Raw genomic sequence first — 24,529 nt, 5'->3', positions numbered from 1 at the left:
CAATGGATATCAGTTTCTGGGGAACAGCAGGAGAGGGCTCTTACGCATGTCCTGTTTGTCAGCTCCCCAGGACTTGGGCACTATAGGAAACAGGACAGTGCTATAGAAATCAATTTGAGTGCTATAGAAATCATCAACATTTCAGCATTTTTTGAACATCATTAAAAAACCAAAATGGGGTTTTGATACATGATTAAGTATCAACTAAAAAAATGGAAATTCACATCTTAAACTGCAAAACCCATACACACACCATACTAGTAAGGATTTCCAACTACATTCAAATTTTAAGGAACTTGTTTTGTTTTATCAGAGAAGTGCTAGAATTTCTAAATTATGCTAAAAGGCTGCAAACACTTTTTTGTATTAATAAAAAAAAATAGATTTAAAACTTTTGCACACCTGAAGACTGACAAAATCCAATTGTTGCTGGTGCCAATAAACTTTCTGTCACGGGCTTAATTTTCTGTTCATCACTGCTTGCCTCGCCTGCTGAATTCAGGTCCTCGTTTTCAGCTTCATTGGATGATGATGGTGATGTGGTAGAGGAATTGAGGGTTTCATTCTTTGCCTTTTTAACATTAATATTCCCTCTCTCTTTACGATTACTCTTGGAATTTCCCTTAGTGACTGCCCCTCTTTTTTTTTTCTTTTTCTCCTCATACAAGTCTTCCTCAGAAGAGGAAAGCAAGTCACCTCTAACTTGTTTGGAATTTCTTCTTTTGGGGCTTACTTTTTTCTTTTCTTTAGCATTATTTCTTTTTACATTTAAATTATCTTCTGAAGTATCACAGACCTGTTCATTTTTGGGAGACTTTGCAGTGTCTGAAGCATTACCCTGCAACTTCTTAGAAACCCTTTCTTTTGAGTTCTTTTTATTTTCAGCAGTACTTTGTTTCTTGCCTTTACTTCCAGAAGAACAACTCTCTTTTTCAGGAGAAAACTTCTCCATTTCAGAAGAGGAATCACCTTGTCCCCTTGTAGAAATTTTTCTCCGATTTCCACTTTCCTTTCCTTCTGTGCCTTTTTTAGCTTTATTTCTAGCATCATCTGATGATTCACCAGTTTGTTCTGGCTTTAGTGACAGTCCTATATCATCAGAAGAAACATCACATCCTTCCTTTGCCAGTGGTTCGCTTATCTTGCCTGAAATGCTACTCTCTTTTTCTGGAGACATATTCTGTTTACCTTTGGAGGCTCTCCCTTTGAAATCCCTTGTTCGTCTCCCCTTAAAACCTAGCTCTTTACAAGGTGCATCTTCCAAAGAATTGTCTAGCTTTTCTTTTCCTGGAGCAGAGACTTCAACATCATCCACTTCATTGCACACTTCACCCTTCTGCTTGGAATTTCTTTTTCCTTCTTTAATTTGTTCCTCTTCTGAAGAATCATTATCTTTCTTTGGTTCTTTTTTTGCAGCTTTTCTTGCAGACTCTGTTTTACTAAAATTCTCTCTCTCCAACTCAGAATCATTATTGGAAGAATCTGAACAGTTCTGGCGTTGCTTTTTCGCAGCTGCAATCAAATCCTGCTTTGCTTTTTCCTCTTTAGCATCGGAATCTGATCCAGAACTGGAACTTTTTCTTTTACGCTTTCCATTGTCCATCTTCGCTGGCCGCCTCTTTAAAGCATTTAACACATCCTTGGGTGTTTCACTGTTGCTGTCAGTATCTGAAGTACTGTGGCTGCTTGTGGCTGCTGCTTGCAGGACTGCAGGCACCTCATCAGAATCAGAGCTTTGGTCCATTGTGTCTGGTTTGTTTGTCTCAGAAAATGTGTTAGACTGAGGACTGTGAACTGTAGTAACAGGAGAGTCTGGCTTATCTTTTTTCCTTTTAGATGGTGTGGATTTTCTCCTTTGTTTTTCACTGTATGCATCATTGCTGTCCTCTTCTGAATTACATAGTAAGGTGTTTATGTCTGTTGGGCGTCTCAGAGGTGTAGTTTTAACACGTGGAGACCTTCTGAGATCATGATCTTCTACCAAAGGAGTAATTTTACTTTCAGGTGGACATTCAGTGCCATGATTTTCTTTCCCGTCTTCGAGCTCATCTCCCTTTTCTGGCTTTCCATCTGGATCTTCAGCTTTTACAGAAGAACTAGCGAGGGAAACCGGAGTCAGTTTCACAACCAATGTTTTTGTTACTTTTGTTGTTGGTATCAATTTCATTCCTTTCCTGCTGTCTTTAGATCTTATATCTGCATTTACTGCCCCTTGCTCTGTTGCTCTACTTCCACTGCCCTGTTCACCGGCAGCTTTTTGTGCTTCCATACAAGATTCAAAAATATCTTCAGGAACTGATGAGGGAATTGATACAATATCCATATCTGTTGCCTCAGCTCTATTGGGTTCATACTGAAGATCAATTTTCACAGCTTTTTTATCTTTGCAGTTGGGTTTTTTGTTTCCTGATTGATCAATTATTGGTACATTTGGATCTGTATGTTCACTGACTTCTAATCCAACTTTATGCTCTTTTATTTCTTTCCCTTCCGTTTTCTTCTCTTCACCGGTATCCAAATTAATTGCAGTTTCACTATCCTTGGTGTTTTTTTGCTTGGTTTTAGAATCTAGAGACCGAATCTCAAAATTCAGATCTTCGTCCAATGCCATATGAGCCTTTTTTATGTCACTCAACACAGATTTAAAAGCCTTCAGCTGACGTAATTGCACCGTCGGGTTTATTTCAGAATTTTCAATTGCCTGCTTCAAAAAATTAACAAAACTAGCATTCATATTTGTTGTCGTTTCAACTAGTTTTTTAGTTTTTTTAAGCAGGACTTTTGGCACCATCAGTGCTTTGTAGGAATAGGTGAGAGCACCAGAATGTGGATGGTTTTGTTTCTTTTCTTCTCCATTACAACTTGAACTATTTTTCTTCAGAGAATATTTAAGTGTATTATCATATATTTTACCTTTGTCATTGTCAACTCTGATTCTCTTTTTATTTTGCTGTAATAATTGTTCTAAATTTTCAAACACACTATCACAGGCAGTAACCAAGTCCAGCAAAGGTTCTGGTTGGCAGATATAGCAATGCCATTGACTGTTTTCATCCAGTATGGTTGATAGTTCTTTTCGTCCTAAGTTTCGTAATATACATTTTTTGCAGAAGGCGTTATGGCAAAAGTCACAGCAAATTAAGTTTCCACCTTCAGCACACCATCTGAAATTAATAAAGTTTGAATATATTTTTTAAAAAATATGTTGGCATAAATTAGGAAAACTCTGTTACATAAGTATCTAAAGTCAGTTATTGATCATCAAAAATATTTCTCAGAAGTGCAAATAGCTATGCTGGTATCAGAAAGATACAAGTATCCAGAGAAAACAAGAGAAATTTAGTGCTATTTTCACAAATACGGCTTTCAGGCAGAGCTAGTGACACATTTGCCTCAACACACATAATGTCCTGCACCGCTAAATCCACATCCTCCCCCCCCCCTCAATTTTATTGCACCTGTGTTGTACATGCACAGTGGCAAGACAGCATGCAAGTTAAATAAGAAAAATCATAGAATCAGAGTTGGAAGTGACCACAAGGATCATCCAGTCCAACCCCCTGCAGTGCAGGATTCTTTCATCCAAAAGGGGCTCAAAGTACACAGGAGCATGGAGAACTTGAATATAATTTTTTACTCCATACTAACTTTCCATTTCTTTCTGCACTTTAGAATTCAGCTATCCCCCACAGTCTAGGTGCCATCCAGTTGCCTTAGATTATAACTACCATTCACCCAAGACAGCACAATCACTGGCTGGGGCTGATGGGAGTTCTAGTCCAAAACACACAGAGGGGAGGTACTTGGTTGGGAAAAGCTGACTTAACCAATTGGCTGGAGTATACTTGTACTAGCAAGAAAAAAATGATATACAAAATGTTATATCATAACCACAGAAATGTTTTAATCAACTTTATACAATGCTATATACGATGTTACTTTAACATAACATTCATAATTTAGGTCAGAAGCCAAAAGAGCACTTGAGACTTGGGCTTTTGACATTTTTCTTTCAACAAAGAAGCCCCAGTATAACTACTCTATATTTCATTCAGTTTCAAAACAGCTTGCCATGAGTTAAGAGGGCAAAGTGCTGTTGAAGAAACTAAAGTCCAGAAATCACTTGCAGTGCAAGTAACAAGCTGCTTGGTTCTTTATATCCGGACTATAAATACTGACAAGCACTTCAAGAAATGTACTCGCTAATACTGATCAATGTAGGCTCAAATATGCCCCTGTTCACTCTATAAAATTTTAGGATATTGAGGAATCTTTATACACCTACCTACACTGTTCATCAATTCCATCTGCATCACGGCTGATGTCATCACTCATATAATATTTGAAGCAAGTCTATGAAGAAAATAAATTTCTTCTTTCAGAAACCTTAACAATTTTGCAGACTATGTAATAATATACACTAAACATTATTATTGACCTCATACTGCTGTTAAAGTGAATAAACTTCGCACAATAGAAAGAAACTTCTTCATACTCAAGGCACTGCCAGGCAAAACTTATTCTTGATGTGCAGATTAAGGATACTGGTTACTGTATTCCATGTAACTGTACTGGGGGGGGGGGGTAATTCTGTCATTTGCCTTTTTGAAGGACCAAGCCTGAATGTTCTGAAATATTGGCTGATTTTTTTCCCCTAAGGCTACATTTAATTGCTCTCCTTCTCCTCAACTGGATGGCTGGGTTTTACAAAGAGCTCCACCACTACAGTGAAGGAGCAATGTAAACATTAATACATGTCCTTTTTGTAGAGAGGTGCAAAATAGATTTACTTTCATCCTACTAAAACACCAAGGAATAACTTTTGAATGGCATCTGGGCAACTTACTGGCTGACATGAACAAAATAATAATAGAAACACTTGCTAAATTTCTCTTTTCTGCTGCAAAGTTCTATAAAAATATTAATTTTATTGCATCTTGGTTTGCTTTTATACTTAGTTTATATAACATGTATTTTAACTCTTTGTATGTTACAAATTGTATGATTTTAGTGTTTTCATTTGTCTGTAAACGTATTATAAAATTTGTTCCTGCTTACCCATGGAGCGCCAAAGCATGGTTTATTGTTAAATGAATGCAAAAATAGCGTCCCCCATTAAGCCATCTCTCTAAAGTACTATAGAACATGGAAAAGTAGAGAGCTGGCTTTTCTGCGGGGCTATCAAAATATCTAACACTTCATTTATACCCTGCCTTCTGATTTTAAAAATATCTGAAGTGACTAAAAATGAAATCCACAATAGAATAATGTGACAATGGATTGGAGAGTGGGACACAGAGACAGGACCTGCATATCACAAGTATCTGGTGGAAGCAAGAAATGAGACACACATATATATGTGTGTCCTATGCACAGAGATGCATTCCTTTTTTCTTTCACTAATGCATCCAGATTGTGTCCAGATGTCACGCTAAAACATAGTTTAGCATGAATGAGCCATAGCAAGCCCCTGACATAACCGCAAGGGGGAATTCAGAACCGCTCACTTCTGGTTAAGCAAAAACCTGGCTAGGTCATCTGGATCCTAAACTGTGGTTACTGTTACGAGTAATTTGAATCAAACCATAGGTGATGAAACTGGCTTTTACAAAATATTTACAAAGTTTGTCAAACCATATAACATAGCAGACTGAGATTAAGCAAAATGTAAGCTTCTGAATACCTCCTTGCAGTGAAGTGGGAGGGGCAGGCGCACATGTCCAAGGCTCATTGCAGTTCATCCTCATCATACTAACCAATGCATCTTCCCCAGAGAAATCTGCCTCAGTGAAGGCTAGGATACCAATATTTTGAATGGGAAAGATACATAAACTGCCCTCCTTGGACCCAGTGTCACCAAGTGCAGTAACTTAAAACTTATCACTGAAATAAAAGACTGTTGTTCCCTTATGTGAGAGAAAGTAAATGGATGTATCTATCTACATACACTGTGGGAATGGAACCACCTGTCATCTGCCTCAATGAACCCTGTCTCTTGTGGGTAGCAGGTTTTGTTCTAAGCCTGAATGAAAAAATTGAATTCTATATACACATAAGAGGGTATACACACACATCCAACATTTACATACCTTACATATAAGTACTTTTAATGTGGGATGTCTATAGATTGAATCCTTTTGAAAATGATTCACCTGCTGACCACAAGCTGTACAGCTCACAATACCATGTAGCCCTTCCTCTACAAAAAAAGTCAGAAGGACCATATCAATTTTTCTTCTACAAAAACCTCCTTTTTCCAACATAACAGCTTGCATGTCATTGTTAGAAGGACTCTGAGCGTCACTACTTCTGCAATATCACCAATTGCAGAGGTATCTTTAAAAGGCTAAAGAAAACTGTTGTAACCAGTTAAGAATTATTTTCTTCCCCCTGAAGCATTGGATTCACCCATAAATATAAAATTAGCTTCTTATGGAATGGCGCAACCTAAATAATCAGTAAAAAATCTTAAAGATTGACTTCACAGATTGCAATCCTGCATTCAGTTTTGCTAGAGATTTAACAACTGCATTGGGAATTTGATTGTTCAACAGGGTGCAGAATTGCAGTCTACGTTGTGAGCATAAAAATAATATTTAATTCACCCAAGAGCACAAATTTATGAAATCTTTTAACATTATTCACATTTCAAATGAGGAAAGACTAAAGAAGAAAACAGAGGGGGAAATGTTGTATTAAAATTATTTTTAAAAACTAAACAAAAACACCTAAAGAAAAATATTGCCCCTGAACAATTGCTGTAACCTGCTAAGCTGACTCCTTTCCATCCGACACACAAAAACATACCCTTCATCCCACCTCCCATTTATCTTCTTTCTGCTTCACTATCTCCCTAATCATCCGACTGATATTAGGATTTTCTGTAATTCACAAAAGGGGCTCCTCTTTTCTGATTGCTGCTTTTCAAAAACTAATTTTAGTTATAATTCTTCTGCAATCCTATTATGATGGAATATTAATAACATATTACTATATTATTCTTAAAGATACTGAAAAATCTTTTAAGTATTGATTGCAGCTTTAAAATAACCGACTACGTTGCAATCATCAGTTTTGGCATCCAAAAATAAAGTTGCACATTACAGGAGGCAAATTATGCAAAGAACTCCTCATCTAAATGTGTCCCGCACTATGTTCTTCTCTCACTATAATAATTTACTAATTATGAAATAAATTACTAATGTAATGCTGAGCTAATGCAAGAGCCCCCAAACCTGGTGGGGCTATCAATGGTCCCTTGATCTTTCTTCCCATCAACAACTCAGCCTTACTCCTTGCTCCCAAATTCCTTTAATGGCACAGCTGCCCTTGCACTTATGGTGAAACTCTTCTAGAATTCATTGATGCCTAGGAACACAAGAATTGCTGCACTAGGTCAGACCAAGGGTCCCATCTCATTATCAAGCAGTCTGTTTACTACAGTGGTCAATCCAGTGTCTCTAGAAAGCTCACAAGCATCAAGAGTGCAGAGGTAATTCAGACTTTTTAATAATAATAATAGAATGATTTAAATGCATCATTGAACTTAATTCAAGTGCATTTACCTCCACGCTTCTTTTGAGCTTCAGGTTTCGTTCTAGCAGTATTTCTGTTCCTAAATTCAGGTCCTTTAAAGTCATCTTTGTCTTCGTTACGTACTGGCTCTGGCTGTACAACAATTGTACCTAAGATGACAATTTAAAAATTACACCAAATTATTAAATGCAGAATTGTAATATAAAAGTCTAGCAGGGTTTTCCTATACTCTTACTGAAAGGATGACCAACTCATCTAACACAAAAGGCATCAAAGTTATACAGTACATGTGGCTCACATAGTGCTGGGCATACAAATATGGAGATTAACATACTATATACAAAGCCTAAAAGAGAAATTGCATTCATTCATGTTCCATATCTATCACACAGAACTTTAGCATAGTTCTGGCAAGACCATCAGAGGACCAGGAAAAAAATAGTTATGGGTTATATTAAGCCTCAGGCCACTAGCCGTCTATCCTTACTCTTTTAAACAGGTGGCGATGCTTCTATTAGTCCTCATTCCTTTCACCCCACATCTTATGCTGAAAGTAGACTAAATTGCCATGTTCCCCTTACCCTCACTCCCATGAAATGGCCAGGAACATTAATAGCTGTCATTATATTAGACTATTTGAAATTAAGGTTGCAACTATTTGTCATACGTGCACTGCAGAAACCAATCACAGCAACTACAAGTGGTCTTCCCTCTCTCAAAATACATTCAGTAATACAAAGCATGGACTATGACCTTTCTAGGCTACTTTACTGGCTGCCACTCGAGACAATGGGAAAATCAAAACAGAATGGCATGTGTTTTACCAGAGGATGTTAATGGTGGTGATACATGACTCTCTACTGAGGATAGAGACAGAAAGCAACAAGATGTCCTGGGAGGTGTGCTGTTTTTCAGGTGCAAAGATTCACAAAGTTGCCAGGTCTTATAAAGTCCACTGACCACAACCCCTTCCTTATGATGCATGCAAGTACAAACAATTCTGTCAGTCACAGCTTTCAATGTATGGCAAAGGACTCTGGCTGGGAAATTGAAGGGCCTTGGGGCACAGGTGTTTTTTTCATCATTTCTTCCTGTTGAAGGTCATGGCCCAGGGAGAGGAAAATACTGAGGTAGACCACTGACTGTGCTGGTGGTGTCATCAGGAAAGCTTAGGCATAGGCATCTTTAAGACCATGTTCTCCATTTCCTTGAAGAAGGACTTCTGGCAAGAGAGGAGTTGCACCTCAAAGTAGTTGGAAATGTGTTGGCTGACAGTCTCAAAAACCTGACTAACAGAACTTTAAATTAAATCCTGAAGGGGAGGGAGACAATATTAGCGATGACTAGGGAACAAATGGTACTGGGGATAATAGCTTCATTGATGCATAGGAAACTGAGGCAGTGCTACAGAAACCTGCTAAAGGGTAGAAAACTACAAGAAGGAAGCAGGTGGAGGAATTAACTCATGGTTTAAGTTATCTCTATACCAATGCACAGAGTATGGGAAACAGGCAAGAAAAATTTGAGCTCTTTATGCAGGATGTCAAATATGACCTAATAGGCATTACTGAAACTTGGTGGGATGAGACTCATGACCGGAATGTAGAAACTGAGGGGTATAACCAATTCAAAAGGAACAGACTAAACCAGGGGTTGTCAACCTGGTCCTTACCGCCCACAAGTGGGCATTTCAGGATTCTAGGTGGGTGGTAGGGGGTTCTACGGCACAAGCTGAATCCTTCTTCCCTAGAGCACTGGTGGGCGGTAAGGAAATTTTACCATCAAGAAAGATGCATTAGTGGGCGCTGGGAATAAAAAAGTTGACTACCCCCAAACTAAACAAAAAGAGAGGAGAAGCAATATATGTAAAAGATTATCTCTTCACAAGTATATACAATTACCTGGAGCATGGAAGGCAGATTGATATATGGGTAAAAAATGTACAAGAGTGACCTATTTGCCTTCCTACAGCAGATTGCAAAACATTCAAAAAAGTGAGATAAACGGTGGAAAGAATGGGAGACTTCTCCTGCCCTGGGGGGGGGGCAGGGGGGGGGGTAGGACTCAAGCCCAACAGCTTCAAGTTATAAGAAAGGAGATTCTGAGTAAACATCCTGGGGAGAACTTTCTGATAGTAAGATCTGTTCAACAATGGAATGGATTCCCTGTGAATCATAGAATTGTCAAGTTAAGGGACCGCGTGGGTTATCTAGCTGAATTCCCTCCAGGGCAGGAATCTCAACTAAAGCATCACCGACAGATAACCATCCAACCTCTGCTTAGAAACCTCCAATGAAGGAGAATCCACCACATCCCATGAGACATGAGAAATAAACATGAGGCTGCTCTTTTAAGCAGCAGCACTCAGCAATATTGCAACATCCATTCCTGGTCCAATGATGGTGGTTCCCAATTAGCTAAGTATAGCAGACCCCTCTCCTTCTTTTTCAAAAGCCAACCCCCTACTTTTGGAAATCATGGTATCACATGACCCACGCAAGATGCCACCCCCCGTCAAAAAAGCAGGCTGTCCCGGACAGTTGATGCGTATGTGCCATGAACCACCAATTGGGAACCATTAGGCTAGGATTTTGCAAATAATTATTTGCCCCACTTCCAACACAGTTATCACAGAAAAACATCCTACAGATGTTGCTGGGCTCCAGGATTCATATTCTCACCATCCCTGACTATGGGCCATGCTACCTGGGGCTGACAGAAGCTGGAATCCAACAATGTCTGATGGCTACACACTAGCCACCCCTAACTTGAAGTAACAAAGTAAAGCAGAGAGGGAAAACGTGTTTTACATAATGAGGGATTCGATATTTTGTTGCTCTGAAGCTTTAAGAAAATTCCCAGGAATGAGTTCTTGACAAAAGGAACAAAAATAATTTCCAGTTTTATCCCAGTTTCACTGAAATTACAAGTTTCAATGCTTCTAGGTAGCGTGTACAGGCAGTATCCTAGCTAAATTTTAATATACACGGTATGCTGTTAGAATATTTCATAATTTATGGAATAAGTTACCTTTAGGCAAGCTTTTCATATCAACTTCATTTTCGGAGTTTTCATTTGAAACATCTTGATTTGTGGTTTCATCTAAGGTCTGTTCATCATCTGAGCCAACATACTTTGTTACAACTGTAGGTTTCCTGCATGAGCAGCAGACACATATATTTATACTACAAACAGTACATGTGAAGCCAAATTATCTCCACTATTTATCAAAACATTCTTTTAGATAACAGAATCTAGTGAATAGTATTATATAGATAGACAATATAACGGCCAATGAAACTGAGCTGTAAGATGTGCAGATTACAAACACTGAAAATATAATGCCAAATTTACATAATGATGTATTAATTACCCATTACTATTTTTATTAGTATGTGTACTGTTTATATGCCAAAGTGGCTTATAACTAAGAAAGTCATATTTGACCCATTTTTGAAAGCTTAAAGGCTCACTGAATTACATGATTAGAAAAAGAAAACAAGAAATACCGCTATCTATACCTTCATTTATTAGTTCATTCATTCATTCAATTTATATACCACCTGGAATAGGCATAGGCAAACTTGGCCCTCCAGATGTTTTGAGACTACAATTCCCATCATCCCTGACCACTGGTCCTGTAAAAAGGGATGGTGGGAGTTGTCCCAAAACATCTGGAGGGCCGAGTTTGCCTATGCCTGACCTGGAGTATTAATTCCGTATTTGTAGTGAATCTATTAAATATTTAGGTATGCCTATAGCAAAAGATATAACTCAATTAAAGGTAACAGTAAAGGGACCCCTGACGGTTAAGTCCAGTCATGGACGACTCTGGAGTTGTGGCGCTCATCTTGCTTTACTGGCCGAGGAAGCCGGCGTACAGCTTCCGGGTCATGTGGCTAGCATAACTAAGCTGCTTCTGGTGAACCAGAGCAGCGCATGGAAACACTGTTTACCCTCCCACCGGAGAAGTACCTATTTATCTACTTGTACTTTGACGTGCTTTCAAACTGCTAGGTGGGCAGGAGCAAGGACCGAGCAACCAGAGCTTACCTTGTCGTGGGGATTCGAACCACCAACCTTCTGATCGGCAAGCCTTAGACTCTGTGATTTAGACCACAGTGCCACCCGCGTCCCTTATAACTCAATTAGTAATATGCAATTTAAATAAAATATAAAGAGAGGTTTCTTCAGATATTTATAGATGGGAATCATTAAACTTTACTCCTTTGGGGAAGGTGACTGCTCTCAAAATGAACATTATTCCCAGATTAATTTATATTCTAAGAGGAATCCTAGTTCATCTATCTGGAAAGTATTTTCAGAAAATAAAAAAATTTCTAGGGAGAGAGTCTTCGATTCTGAGAATATCTTTACAGAAAATGCAATTACAAATTAAGGAGGAAGGATTCAGGATTCTGAATCTGGAGCTATATTATCATGCATATTTATTGTCAAGTATTAAATGATGAAAGCCAACAATTGGTGTTACAGTGGTACCTCAGGCTACATACGTTTCAGGTTACAGACTCTGCTAACCGAGAAATAGTGCTTCAGGTTAAGAACTTTGCTTCAGGTTGAGAACAGAAATCATGCTCCAGCGGTGCAGCAGCAGCGGGAGGCCCCATTAGCTAAAGTGGTGCTTCAGGTTAAGAACAGTTTCAGGTTAAGTACAGACCTCCGGAATGAATTAAGTACTTAACCCAAAGTACCACTGTATTTTTCCAATTTGGACAACTTTGGAATATATACATATAGCACTTTTGTTTGGATAAACAGTATGAGGATCAAAATACATTAGAACTCTGGTATCTCTGGAAATAATTAGAGTGGTATCTTGGTTCTCGAACTTAATCTGTTCCGGCAGTACGTTTGACTCCCAAAACCATTTGAAAACCAAGGCGTGGATTCCGATTGGCTGCAGGAGCTTCCTGCACTCAAGCGGAAGCCACGTCAAACATTTGGCTTCTGAAAAACGTTCAGAAACCAGAAAACTTACTTCAGGGTTTGCAGCGTTTGGGAGCCAAAACGTACAAGTACCAAGGCATTCAAGAACCAAGGTACGACTGTATGTCTGTTAGAAAGTTATGGAATGTGATGCCTAATAAAAACAACTTGACCCCTTTTCCCACGGTAAATTGACTTTATGGAGAAAGCCATCAAAAATTAAGAAAAATATGGTGATAAGGAAAATTGGGTGGACGTGGATGTATTGACTTTGGATCAACTGAAATATGACAATGAATTTTTACATTGTGTTATGAGATAAATATCAGCTATCGGATGTAATCCAATGGCAATATTTACAACCACAACATTTTTTAACAATTATGTTTGGACCAGCAGCATTTTCAGCTTCTGAGACACCTGAGATACTAAAAAAACTGGTTAAATCCTTTAGAACTAAAAAACCCATGATTACTTTTTAAAGATATTTGTTACAAATAAATCAATTTCATATGGAGATGTTAAGAAATGAATGGAATAAAGAATTGGAGGTTCCTATATTGCCTTGACAATGGGAATGTTTTAACTTCTATAGCAAGGGTGTCAATGAACCTTAAATCATTACTTACACAACAGAAAATAATATTTAGAATTTATTGGTCTCCACTACGTTTGTATAGAAAAGGACTGTCTTGAGACAGCAGTATGTTGGAAATAATGCTTCTTTAAAACACACATTTTTACAATGTTCTATACTTACTATGTTTTGGAAAAAAGTAGTGAATTATATAAATATGTCTGTGCAAAAAAAGCTAAAATTTTCAGATGATAATGTTCTTTTGAACTACATACCTACTATATGGAATTTGACAGCTGGACAATGTAATTGGATTCTCCGTGCCCTTACTATGGCCAAAAGACTGATATTGCTGCACTGGAGCGATAAATGTATGGCTCCATTTATTCAATGGATTGAAGCTGACTACTGTTGCCACCTATGAGCAGATTGCTTATTGACGTAGACTTTGCATGGATATGTATAATGAAATTTGGAACTCATTTATACAAAATACAGAAGGTTTAAAATTGTGTTTGTTAACTGTTGACATTTGTTTTACTAATATACACTTCTTTCTCTTTCTTCATTTTTTATATAAAAAAACTCACTTTTTATGTTTTGTATTTAAGTTTTTAAAAATAAATAAGAATTTAAGGAGGGGTTATATACCACCCTTCTTCCAAGGATCACAAGGCAGGTTACAGTATAAAAACAGAAAAATATGTAACATAGTAACATGTTTATTTCTTAATCCACCATGGATTCTAACAGACAATGAGTTGTTCCTTCAGACTCACTGTAGCAAGCAATTCAAACTGGTAAACAGAATATCAAACTAACCTTTTGGAACGTGGTGAACATAACGATTTGGACTTTTCAGAAGAGCTGCTACCCTGAATATGAAAGGGAGAGGAAACACAAAATCGCAAGCCATATACAATTAAACATCCCTATGCATGCACATCAATTTATACATAACTTACTATGAAGTTTAAGGACAACTCTACCCTACTTTTATATATGTAAATGTAACTAACTGGGCTTGTGCTTTAGACATAAACTATAAAATGCAATGGAATTAAATAATTGTATAAAAGTAAACACTAGACTTCAAATCTTGATGATCTTACTAACTGCTTTCAGCCACATTAATAAAGTATAGCAAGGGCAGGAAGGTTTGCACATCTGTAAATCTCATACAGGAAAGCACTGTCCATATGAACAATATAGTTTGCATGAATATTATGAACCACAGGCCAGAACATACAATCTTTCTAGGTTAAGTAATCCTAAAATCAGTAAAATTATCATCCTCCACAAAATTAAAAGTCACAGTTGAGATGCTTAATGGGCACAAACAATTTATTAAAATTATTTGTAAGAAGAAAATTGCCTCTGAAACAAAAAACCAGAAACCAATAGCTGGATCTCATAAAAATGAAAGAACTGAAAAAATACTGAATTTATATGCTGAATATAAGATAATTCCTCAAGTTTTCAAAATACCAAAAAATAAAACCAAGTTATTATTGTTGTGGTTCATTTGTTATCACTGGCTTATTAAAGCTGCACTATACATCCTGGGAATTTCCAAAATTATAAACAAAATTATTTCTAAATAGATACTCTATACAAATTCACTCTTACACACCATGGAGAAAGTAACCTAAGCAATCTGAGCTCATACGAAATCAATCACCACTTTCCACAACTGTTTTTCATTATTATAAACTAAGCTACTAAATTGTTCTTACTTCTTCCCTGCAGTTTTCCATTGGAGTTGGAACTGGAGTTGGAATATTTTCCGTCATAGCAAATTTATCTGTAAGAAACGGATGGAATATGTTCACGCGTAAAGATGGATAGTAATGATTCACAATACACAAAACAGAAACAATGCATATAACTACACTGTAGGCAAAGTACTGTACTATCTTCCACAAACAACTCAAACAGATCCTGGCTGGGTTGCATTTATTTAGTACTAGATCAAATCAGAAAGAAACACTAAAAACCAAGGATTCTCTTCAGAAAATAAAATCAGATTGTCACAGAGTACCTTTAGAAAGTGACAACCAACAATGCAGGCCGATTCCCCATTTCCCTCTGGAAAAAGTGGGGGACAAGGGAGAGAGAGAGAGGAGTGTCAGCTACTAATGAACAAAGGGGTACTTCTTCCCAAAGGCACACAACAGTACATGCTCCCCCCACCCAGTGTTTGAAACTCCCCTTGTTCTAGGTGCATTTTGCAACAGGGAATTTCATTAGTGCGAGCTGTTTCTGAGCTCTGGGTACAGTATTGCGCCTAAGATTTCAGATTAAACCTGAAGAGTGGAAGGAAGACCTTTTTCTGCCTCCCCTCTTCCAGATACTCTCTGAAGAATAGAGAAGAGAATATTAGGGGGGTGGGCAAGTGAAAGACTAGACCATTTGAAAAATGAACACAATATTTTAGCTGCAGTTCATTCATTTTTAGCTTTGCATTCTTGTTATAAAAAAGTATGCCTAGACATTTCATTCTTGCGGCCATAATCTAGGTTTAAGGTGCCATTTAGCTTCTGGCTTTCATATCTCAATTTCTAACACTGCCCCCACCCTCCACATTTCCATGGCAACCACATTTTTTGCTTAGACAAAAATTAATCCATATCTGCAGTTTGTGGAAAAGAGTGATTCTCCAATGCAAAAACAGATGGTCATCATTTTTAGCACAAATATTTGCATAAAAATGTAAATCAGTCAGACTGTTATTGTTTACAGCCAAGGGCAATTTATAATGTAAATCAAAAAACAAACGCAAGAATAAGATAAATCATTCAATTTTTCAGAACTGCAAATTATCAAAAATTAAAGTTATAAAGTTCTCCTGATTATTTACATTTTAAAAATACCCTTGACAGGCAACAGAGTTTTGAATCAAAAAGGTTCAGCATAACTTTCTCATTGCTAGGACATATAAGGCTACTCTGAAAGTAGCTTTATATGTTCCTCATTTACCCAGCTTTGGGAATGTAGTGCAAGGGCTCTGTATTGTGCCGGAGCCCTCATGTCTCCTTCCCAAAGCTTGGCAGAATCCCAGTGTCCTGGCGCTGTCTTCCCAAAGCCCAGTAAGCATGGTGGCACCTTCCTTACCAGCTTCCAGCAAGGCACCTCCTCACTTACTAGGTCCTAAGACAATCTCAAGACCCTCCTGTGACCTTCCCAGACTCCAGTAAGCAGTCCTCCACCTGCAGGAGGGTGGTTCCAGGGGTTCCTGACTTTGTGCAATCTCGCCTTTGCACAAGGACCCAACCCTCGTGAAAGTGGTGGGCCTATACCTGTACCTATAAAGTCTAGCCTCTCAAATCCCAAGTGCAAACTACTAGACACTAGTAATCTAAAGAGATACTGAACATCAAGTAACCTGAAAACTGAAAGAATGAAGACAGAATAAAAAGAAAGCTGGAAGGCTGCAATCCTGTGTCCAGCACAACACTTTCATCTACTTGAAATGATTGGTTTTTCTTCATGTAACATGTTCAGTTTTGTTTTCATACATGAGCAGACCTTGTCACACAAACCTTGCCCATGTATGAAAGGATCCCTACTCACTCATATCTTAGTAGGGGGTTTATTTTACAGTAATTAGCATTAATTATTAGAATTCCCCAGATCTGATAATGTAGCAGTTATTTCTATGTTATTTTGCAACAGTTTCTGAATTAGCCACAAAACTCCTAGCAACATTCAATGTAATACATGAGAACTAAGGTTGGCATGGGCAGAAAGGTAATACCATATACTACTTAGAGCTGTGTAAGCAGAACTAATATAAAGAACTATGGAAACACTGAACACAGACTAAGGTAAACATATCTGACATATTTATTAACATATTTATTAATAAAGTGAATGATTTAGTCATATTGGTGGCAAGATCAGCCAGAATGAGCAGTTTAGGATGCAGCTGATTCCTGGCTAAGCCAGCATTAAGTCTTCAACTCCAGCTCAGGAAAAACACACCAGCATAATTTGCTCATCCTGGCTCAGTCCAGCTTAGTGTAAGGCCCCAAAAGGTGTTCCAGGAGTGTAGCGATACCAGAAAGGAGGTGCTTAGGCTGGATATGAAGCCTGTTCAGCTCAGTCATGTGACCCAGCCTATAACACTATTCTAAAGGCTTGTTTTCCATCCACCTCGCTTAGGCACAGCAGGGGGTTGGATCTGGTGCAGATTAACTTATACAAATTTACTCTGCACAAGGTTACTCCCTAAGTTACAGATGCCTAAACAATACATCAAAGAAGGTACAACTCACCTCTCAGAGTCATCAAGAATTATATTTCAGAACTAAATAGTTTTGCTGAATGGCATGACAGAATGAACATACAAGGAGCACAGATCTGAACAGGTTTTAAATAGTAAGGCTGTTTTACCTATAGTTAATCTTGGAGGAGACTTTGCATCCTCAGATTCTTCTGATGAGTGAGCCAAAAAGTCATGAAGCTTCTGCACCAATGTCGTCAACTTGCTTTCACTGTTTAAAAAAAAAAAATGCACCATTTGAATGTTTGCCTTTTTGTAAATATTTTTTTTAAAAGATATTTATTTCAATTTCCAATTTTTATACAAACAAAAAGCAAAAAAGTTTAAAAACACATATAGTTCACAATACTTAGTTTTCAATGACATATTTCCCTGACCTCCTCATACCTCCCCTTCTTGTAGTCCAATTCAAATTATTTATTCAGCAAATCCTTATCTCAAAGCATTACAGCTAAAAAAAACCTTAATTTCTATCCGACATCATTCAACATTCATTAATTTTACAATATTTCTGTAAATAGTCCTTGAATTTCTTCCAATCTTCTTCCGCCGACTCTTCTCCCTGGTCACGGATTCTGCCAGTCATTTCTGCCAATCCCATGCAGTCAATCATCTTCATCTGCCATTCTTCCAGAGTGGGTAAATCTTGCATCTTCCAGTACTTTGCAATAAGTATTCTTGCTGCTGTTGTAGCATACATAAAGAAAGTTCTATCCTTTTTTGACACCAACTGGCCGACCATACCCAAGAGAAAGGCCTCTGGTTTCTTCAAGAAGGTATATTTAAATACCTTTTTTCAATTCGTTATAGATCATTTCCCAGAAAGCCTTAATCTTAGGGCACGTCCACCAAAGGTGGAAAAGTGTACCTTCATTTTCTTTACATTTCCAACATTTATTATCGGGCAAATGGTAAATTTTTGCAAGCTTGACTGGGGTCATGTACCACCTGTATATCATTTTCATAATATTTTCTCTTTTTTTTTTTCATAATATTTTATTAAGTTTTTCCATAATATCTCCAATCATACAATTTTAAACATCACATATTTTAACTTATTGGACCTCCCTCAACTCCTCTGACAATCATCCATGCTTAAATTCCTATCTACACATTCCTTAATTATAGTATCGCCTTTTAATACATTTTTCCGTCCTCTTTTACATTTTTGCGATATTCCTTATTTTTTTCACAAAGCTTCTTTGAAACACACTAGCGTTATATTTTCCTCACATGCAGTCTTCAAATAATCTCTAAATTTTCCCCAGTCCTCTAAAAACTTATGGTCTCTCTGAAGTCTGATTTTTCCAGTCATAATATTTTCTCTTAAGGCATTACATGCCGTAAATTTCATCCCAGTGGTCCACAACTGTTCCCAGTCAACAAACATAATGTTATGTCCAACATCTTGTGCCCATTTAATCATAGCTGATTTGACAGTCTCATCCTGAGTGTTCCATTTCAGCAGCAAGTTATACATTTTTGACAAAATCTTAGTTTTGGGTTCTAACAGTTCTGTTTCCAATTTAGATTTTTCCACCTGGAAGCCAACTTTCTTATCCAAATTGTAAGCCTCCATTATCTGATAATAATGAAGCCAGTCTTGCACTTTGTTTTTTAGTTTCTCAAAACTCTGCAGTTTCAGTCTATCTCCTTCTTGTTCCAAAATTTCCCAATACTTCGGCCATCTGGCCTCCATATTGAGCTTTTTCTGAGCTTTCGCTTCCATTGGTGACAACCACCTTGGGGTTTTATTTTCCAATATATCTTTATATCTAATCCAAACATTAAACAATGCTTCCCTAACAATATGGTTTTTAAATGCTTTATGTGCTTTAACCTTGTCATACCACAAATATGCATGCCACCCAAAAACATTGTTGAAACCTTCTAAATCCAAAAAGTCAGTGTTCTCAAGAAGCAGCCAGTCTTTCAACCAGCAGAACGCTGCTGATTCATAGTAAAGTTTAAAGTCTGGCAGGGCAAATCCACCCCTTTCCTTTGCATCAGTTAATATCTTAAATTTTATTCTGGGCTTCTTGCCCTGCCAGACAAATTTAGAAATGTCTTTCTGCCACTTCTTGAAACAGTCCATCTTGTCCACAATTTGCAATGTTTGAAACAAAAACAACATTCTAGGCAATACATTCATCTTTATAGCTGCAATTCGACCCAACAAGGAAAGCTTCAAATTTGACCAAATTTCTAAATCTTTTTTCACTTCCATCCAACATTTTTCATAGTTGTCTTTAAACAAATTCCCATTTTTAGCTGTCATGTTAATCCCCAGGTATTTCACTTTCTTAACTACAGTTAAACCTGTTTCACTCTGAAACTTCTCTCTTTCAGTCAATGTTAAGTTTTTCTCTAAAACCTTAGTTTTTGACTATTTAGTTTTTGACAATTTGAATCCTGCCACCTGACCAAATTCTTGAATTAGTTCTAAAACTCTTTTAGTACTAGATTCTGGCTCTTGTAACGTCAAAACTGGGTCATCTGCAAATGCTCTCAGTTTATACTGTTTAGCTCCGACCTGTATACCTTTAACCAACCGGTCCCTTCTAATCATGTTCAGCAGGACCTCCAGGACCGATATAAAAAGCAATGGGGAAATTGGGCACCCTTGTCGTGTCCCTTTTTCTATCTTAAATTGTTCCATAACCACATTATTTACAATTAATTTAGCATTTTGTTCAGAGTATATTGCACCTATACCATTCTCAAAGCCTTGGCCTACCCCCATACCCTGTAGGTTCTTTTTCATAAAACTCCAAGAGATATTGTCAAAAGCTTTCTCCGCATCCACAAATATCAGAACTGCTTTAGTGTTTATATTCACTTCTAGCTTTTCCAAAATGTCAATTATGTTCCTCAAATTATCAGATAGATGTCTTCCCGGTAGAAAGCCCGCTTGGTCCTTATAAATCTCCTCAATCAATACTTTTTTCAGTCTCTTAGCCAAAATATCAGCAAAAAATTTGTAATCCACATTTAATAAGGATATGGGACGGTAGTTCTTGTGTCTTTTCAGTTTCCGTTTTCGATATAAGTGTAATATACGCCTCTTTCCACGATTCTGGTGCTCTTTTCCCTTCCAAAATTTCATTACAGACTTCCTTCAAAGGTTGTAATAACCACTCTTTCAAAGATCTGTAATATCTGGAAGTCAGCCCATCCGGTCCTGGAGACTTGCCTAATTGCATATTTTGAATGGCACCTTCTATCTCCTGGTCAGATATTTTACAATTCAACATTAGTTTGCTTTCTTGTGAAATTTTTTGTAATCCATTTGTTTTCAAAAAGCGTTCAATGTCCATTTCATTCTGTGGCCCTTGTGCATATAATTGTTTGAAGTATTTCTGGAAGCAATTTCTAATCTCAGTTGGATTGTGTATATCTTTTCCTTCTACTTCCAAATTTGTGATGGTATTTAGTTTTTGTCTTTTTTTCAATTGCCAAGCCAGTAGTTTCCCACATTTATTCGCTGATTCAAATGTCTTCTGTCTCATTTGTTTAATTTTCCATTCTATTTCCTGATTCATCAATTCCATATATTGTACTTGATATAATTTTATTTCTCTCAAAATCTCCTGCGACTTTGGCTTTACTCTCAGTTTTTTCTCCCCTTCTTTTATTTTCTCCAAAATTTTATCTTTTTTCTCATTTCGACTTCTCTTTTTTATTGCGTTCTGTTGTATCAAGAACCCTCTCATCACAGCTTTACTTGCATCCCAGATTACTCTTTTTTCAACATTAGTAGTCATATTTATTTCAAAATAGTCTCTCAAAGTTTTTTTGGCCTTTTTGTATACTTCTTCATCTCTAAATAGGGTGTCATTCATCCTCCATCTAAAGGAGCCGGGTGTTGTTTGCTTCATCTCCATCTTTACAGCATTATGGTCTGAGCAAGTTTTAGGGCAGATTTCCACTTTCTTTATCTTTGGTGCCATTCCTCTAGTAATCCAAATTTGGTCAATTCTAGTCCATGTCATCTTAGCTTCAGAGAAGAAAGTTCCCTCTCTCCCCAGGGGGTTCTTAGTTCTCCAAATGTCAATCAAGTCCATATTGTCAGTCAATTCAAAGAAAGTTTTTGGTAGTCTACCATCTTTGGTGACTACCTGTTTTTGTGCCTTGTCCATGTTTGTAGATACAACTCCATTCATATCCCCCATCAATATTATATTATAGTCCATATAGTCCAAAAGAGTCTCATGCAACTTCTTAAAAAATTCAGATTTCCCCTCGTTCGGTGCATACACCCCTACAATCAGAAATTTCTCTCCTTGAAATTGAATTTCGGTTGCCAAATATCTTCCTTGTTCATCTTTAAAAATTAATTTCGGTGAAAATTTCTCCTTTGCATATATCACCACTCCTCTCTTTTTGACCTTATCAGACGAAATAAATTCTTGTCCCAATCTCTTATTAATAAGTATTTTCCTGTGTAGCCTCATTACATGTGTTTCCTGTAAACAAATCAAGTCCAATTGTTCTTTTCTTAATATATGAAAAACACCTTTTCTCTTTCGAGGGGAGTTAAGTCCATTACAATTCCAACTTAGAAGTTGCAGAGCCATGGTGAGTTACTTAGTTTTCCCTCCAACTGCACCGAGTTGTTGTTCTTCTTCTGTCGGTGGTGTGCCTTTCCCTGGGCCAAGGAGCCTTTTTGTAAATATTGTCAGTATGTAGCAAGGTCTATTTCCATTATGACATGCAATCTCAAACTCTCTCAAAAATAGCAGTGTCCAGTTTTCGAGACATCTCTTGGGTTAAGAAACAAATATAAGCCTCAAGTGAAAGGGGGAGTGAAGGATGTGGGGAGAAACAAACTCATTCTGTTCTCCTGTCTTCCAAGGTCTACACACTTGACTGCTATGCATGTTCTATCTACCTCCTTGGAATGTTCTATGCCCCAATATCTGAGAAGCCTAATGACATTCTCGTCAAACCATTTCAGGGTCAGGACTAGGCCTGGGTGATGTAGCAACTTATCGCCCAGGATCAGTATGAGGAACATCACTGGCGAAACTGCTGCTGCTCCTAAGACCCTCTGCTGTTGGCTACTGTAGCCTGGTCCAACTTCAGGGAGAAAGGTGCAGAGTAGCCTGCCAACCCTGCACAAGCGAAGGCAACCTCAGAAAGGAGCCCTGGGACATCAGGGCTGGCTCAGGAGGTGAGCAGCAGGCTGGAGTCAACTGCATTGGCCCCAGCCCACCAGATGTTTGGGTGAAAGTGCCTCAGCTCCCGCGATGAGAGCTAAAGCAGTTTCACCCCAAACACGTTGTTTGGCTGATGATACATTGCAATGTTGAAAACCTAACATTGCCCAGCCCTAGTCAGGACCAGTGTTAGAAACTCAAATATATGAGCTAGGTGCCAAATGGCTCCTTAAACCAGGGTTACTTTCACCAAAACATAATGTCTAGTTGCCATTTTGGAGCCAGAAGGCTCAAAAGTTGTATCTTTCCATTCAACTTTTTGGTTCCTGAAATTCATTCTGATTGTACAGATAAAATATCATGGATAGAATTCCAAAAATGCGTTGGTCTGTGAAAACTGGCAAAATCCAAGGATCCCAAGGCATGAACCTCCAGATAGTGGAGACATCAGGTACCATCCTGGTGCCCAGGCATCTTCAATTGGTCACAAGTGGCTGATAGCCATGTGCAAAATGCACTTGATGCCTGGTTAATTTCCAAAGCTGGTCAGGACTACTTCTGACAAGTTAAATCAACAAAGAACAGTTCCATCCATGGACACTCCAAAAAGTATTCAACAAAATTTAACAAATGTACCCCTTTTGCATGCAGTGTCTGCAAATATGAGCATATAACTGGGATGTGAAATTTCTCTGTGTGCAGAGCCCACCACATGGATAAAGAGCTTTAAAATACAGCTTCTGCTACATTATCATGCCAATAATAATAATAATAATAATAACAATAAATTTATATCCCGCCCTCCCCAGCCGAAGCCGGGCTCAGAGCGGCTAACAACAATAAAATAATACAGCATTCTAAAATCAATTCATTATAAAATCAGTTCAAATCCAATTGATGGCAACCATTGGGCTAGAGTTCTGTGAAGAATTACCAAAAGAGGGGGTCAGGCTGTGCCTTGGCCAAAGGCCTGGTGGAACAGCTCTGTCTTGCAGGCCCTGCGGAAAGATGTCAAATCCCGCAGGGCCCTAGTCTCTTGTCACAGAGCGTTCTACCAGATTGGAGCCACAGCCGAAAAAGCCCTGGCTCTGGTTGAGACCAGCCTAACCTCTCTGTGGCCTGGGACCTCCAAGGTGTTTTTGTTTGAAGACCATAAGGTCCTCCATGGGACATACCAGGAGAGGCGTTCCCGAAGGTACAAGGGTCCTAGGCCGTATAGGGCTTTAAAAGTTAAAACCAGCACCTTGAACCTGATCCTGTACTCCACCGGGAGCCAGTGCAGCTGGTAGATAACTCCTCTTCCAAGAATCATCTAGCTGAGGATGAAACACAATCTTAACATTTTTCTCAAAATATAACATACGAGAACCACTCTAATCAGCACAATAAATAACAACAACAACCACCATTTGAATCCCGCCCTCCCCGGCCAACGCCAGGCTCAGAGCGGCTAACATCATAAAAACAACACAATATGTATAAAAACAGACATCAATTAATTAAAATACAAGTTAAAATCTTGTGGTGGCAATTATCAGGTTGGAATTGAGAGTGGTTAATATTTGCCAGAACCAACTGTTTCCACTGAGCATACAAGGACCTGTGACCGGGTTGGGGGCCTCCTTCAGGTTTATTTTATACAAAGGAAAATAAGTCAAACTGCATCCTGCCCAAAGGCCTGGGGGAACAGCTCCGTCTTGCAGGCCCTTAAGAAAGATGTTGAATCACGCAGGGCCCTAGTCTCTTGTGGGAGAGCGTTCCACCAGGCTGGGGCAACGGCCGAAAAGGCCTTGGCTCTGGTCAATGCCAGTCTAATTTCCCTGGGGCCCGGGATCTTCAAAGTGTTGTTCTTAGCAGACCGTAAGGTCCCCCGTGGGGCATACCAGAAGACGCAGTCCCGTAGGTATGAGGGTCCTAGGCCGTATAGGGCTTTAAAGGTTAAAACCAGCACCTTAAACCTGATCCTGTACTCCACCGGGAGTCAGAGCAGTTGCTACAGCACTGGGTGAATGTGATCCCATGGCA

General features: G+C 38.3%; 1 protein-coding gene across 8 annotated transcripts in view; it reads right to left on the bottom strand.

Moving 5' to 3' along the window:
- Positions 1-24,529, bottom strand: part of ATRX (ATRX chromatin remodeler) — a 98,192-nt gene that overhangs the window by 60,158 nt on the left and 13,505 nt on the right. For 2 of the 8 annotated variants that reach the window (XM_053374465.1, XM_053374466.1), the window contains exons 2-9: positions 17,456-17,556; positions 14,797-14,864; positions 13,883-13,935; positions 10,567-10,691; positions 7,566-7,685; positions 6,090-6,199; positions 4,286-4,353; positions 403-3,164 (exon numbers count right to left, since the gene is read on the bottom strand). In XM_053374465.1, coding sequence (XP_053230440.1) covers positions 403-3,164; positions 4,286-4,353; positions 6,090-6,199; positions 7,566-7,685; positions 10,567-10,691; positions 13,883-13,935; positions 14,797-14,864; positions 17,456-17,556 — 3,407 coding nt within the window. Of the gene's footprint in view, positions 1-402; positions 3,165-4,285; positions 4,354-6,089; positions 6,200-7,565; positions 7,686-10,566; positions 10,692-13,882; positions 13,936-14,796; positions 14,865-17,455; positions 17,557-24,529 lie in introns of those variants that run through there. The other 6 variants (XM_053374468.1, XM_053374469.1, XM_053374472.1 and 3 more) reach the window with 6 other exon arrangements.

Source organism: Podarcis raffonei, chromosome Z, assembly GCF_027172205.1.
Source record: "Podarcis raffonei isolate rPodRaf1 chromosome Z, rPodRaf1.pri, whole genome shotgun sequence".
NCBI lineage: Eukaryota > Metazoa > Chordata > Lepidosauria > Squamata > Lacertidae > Podarcis > Podarcis raffonei.
This window is presented reverse-complemented; position numbering and strand designations above follow the sequence as displayed.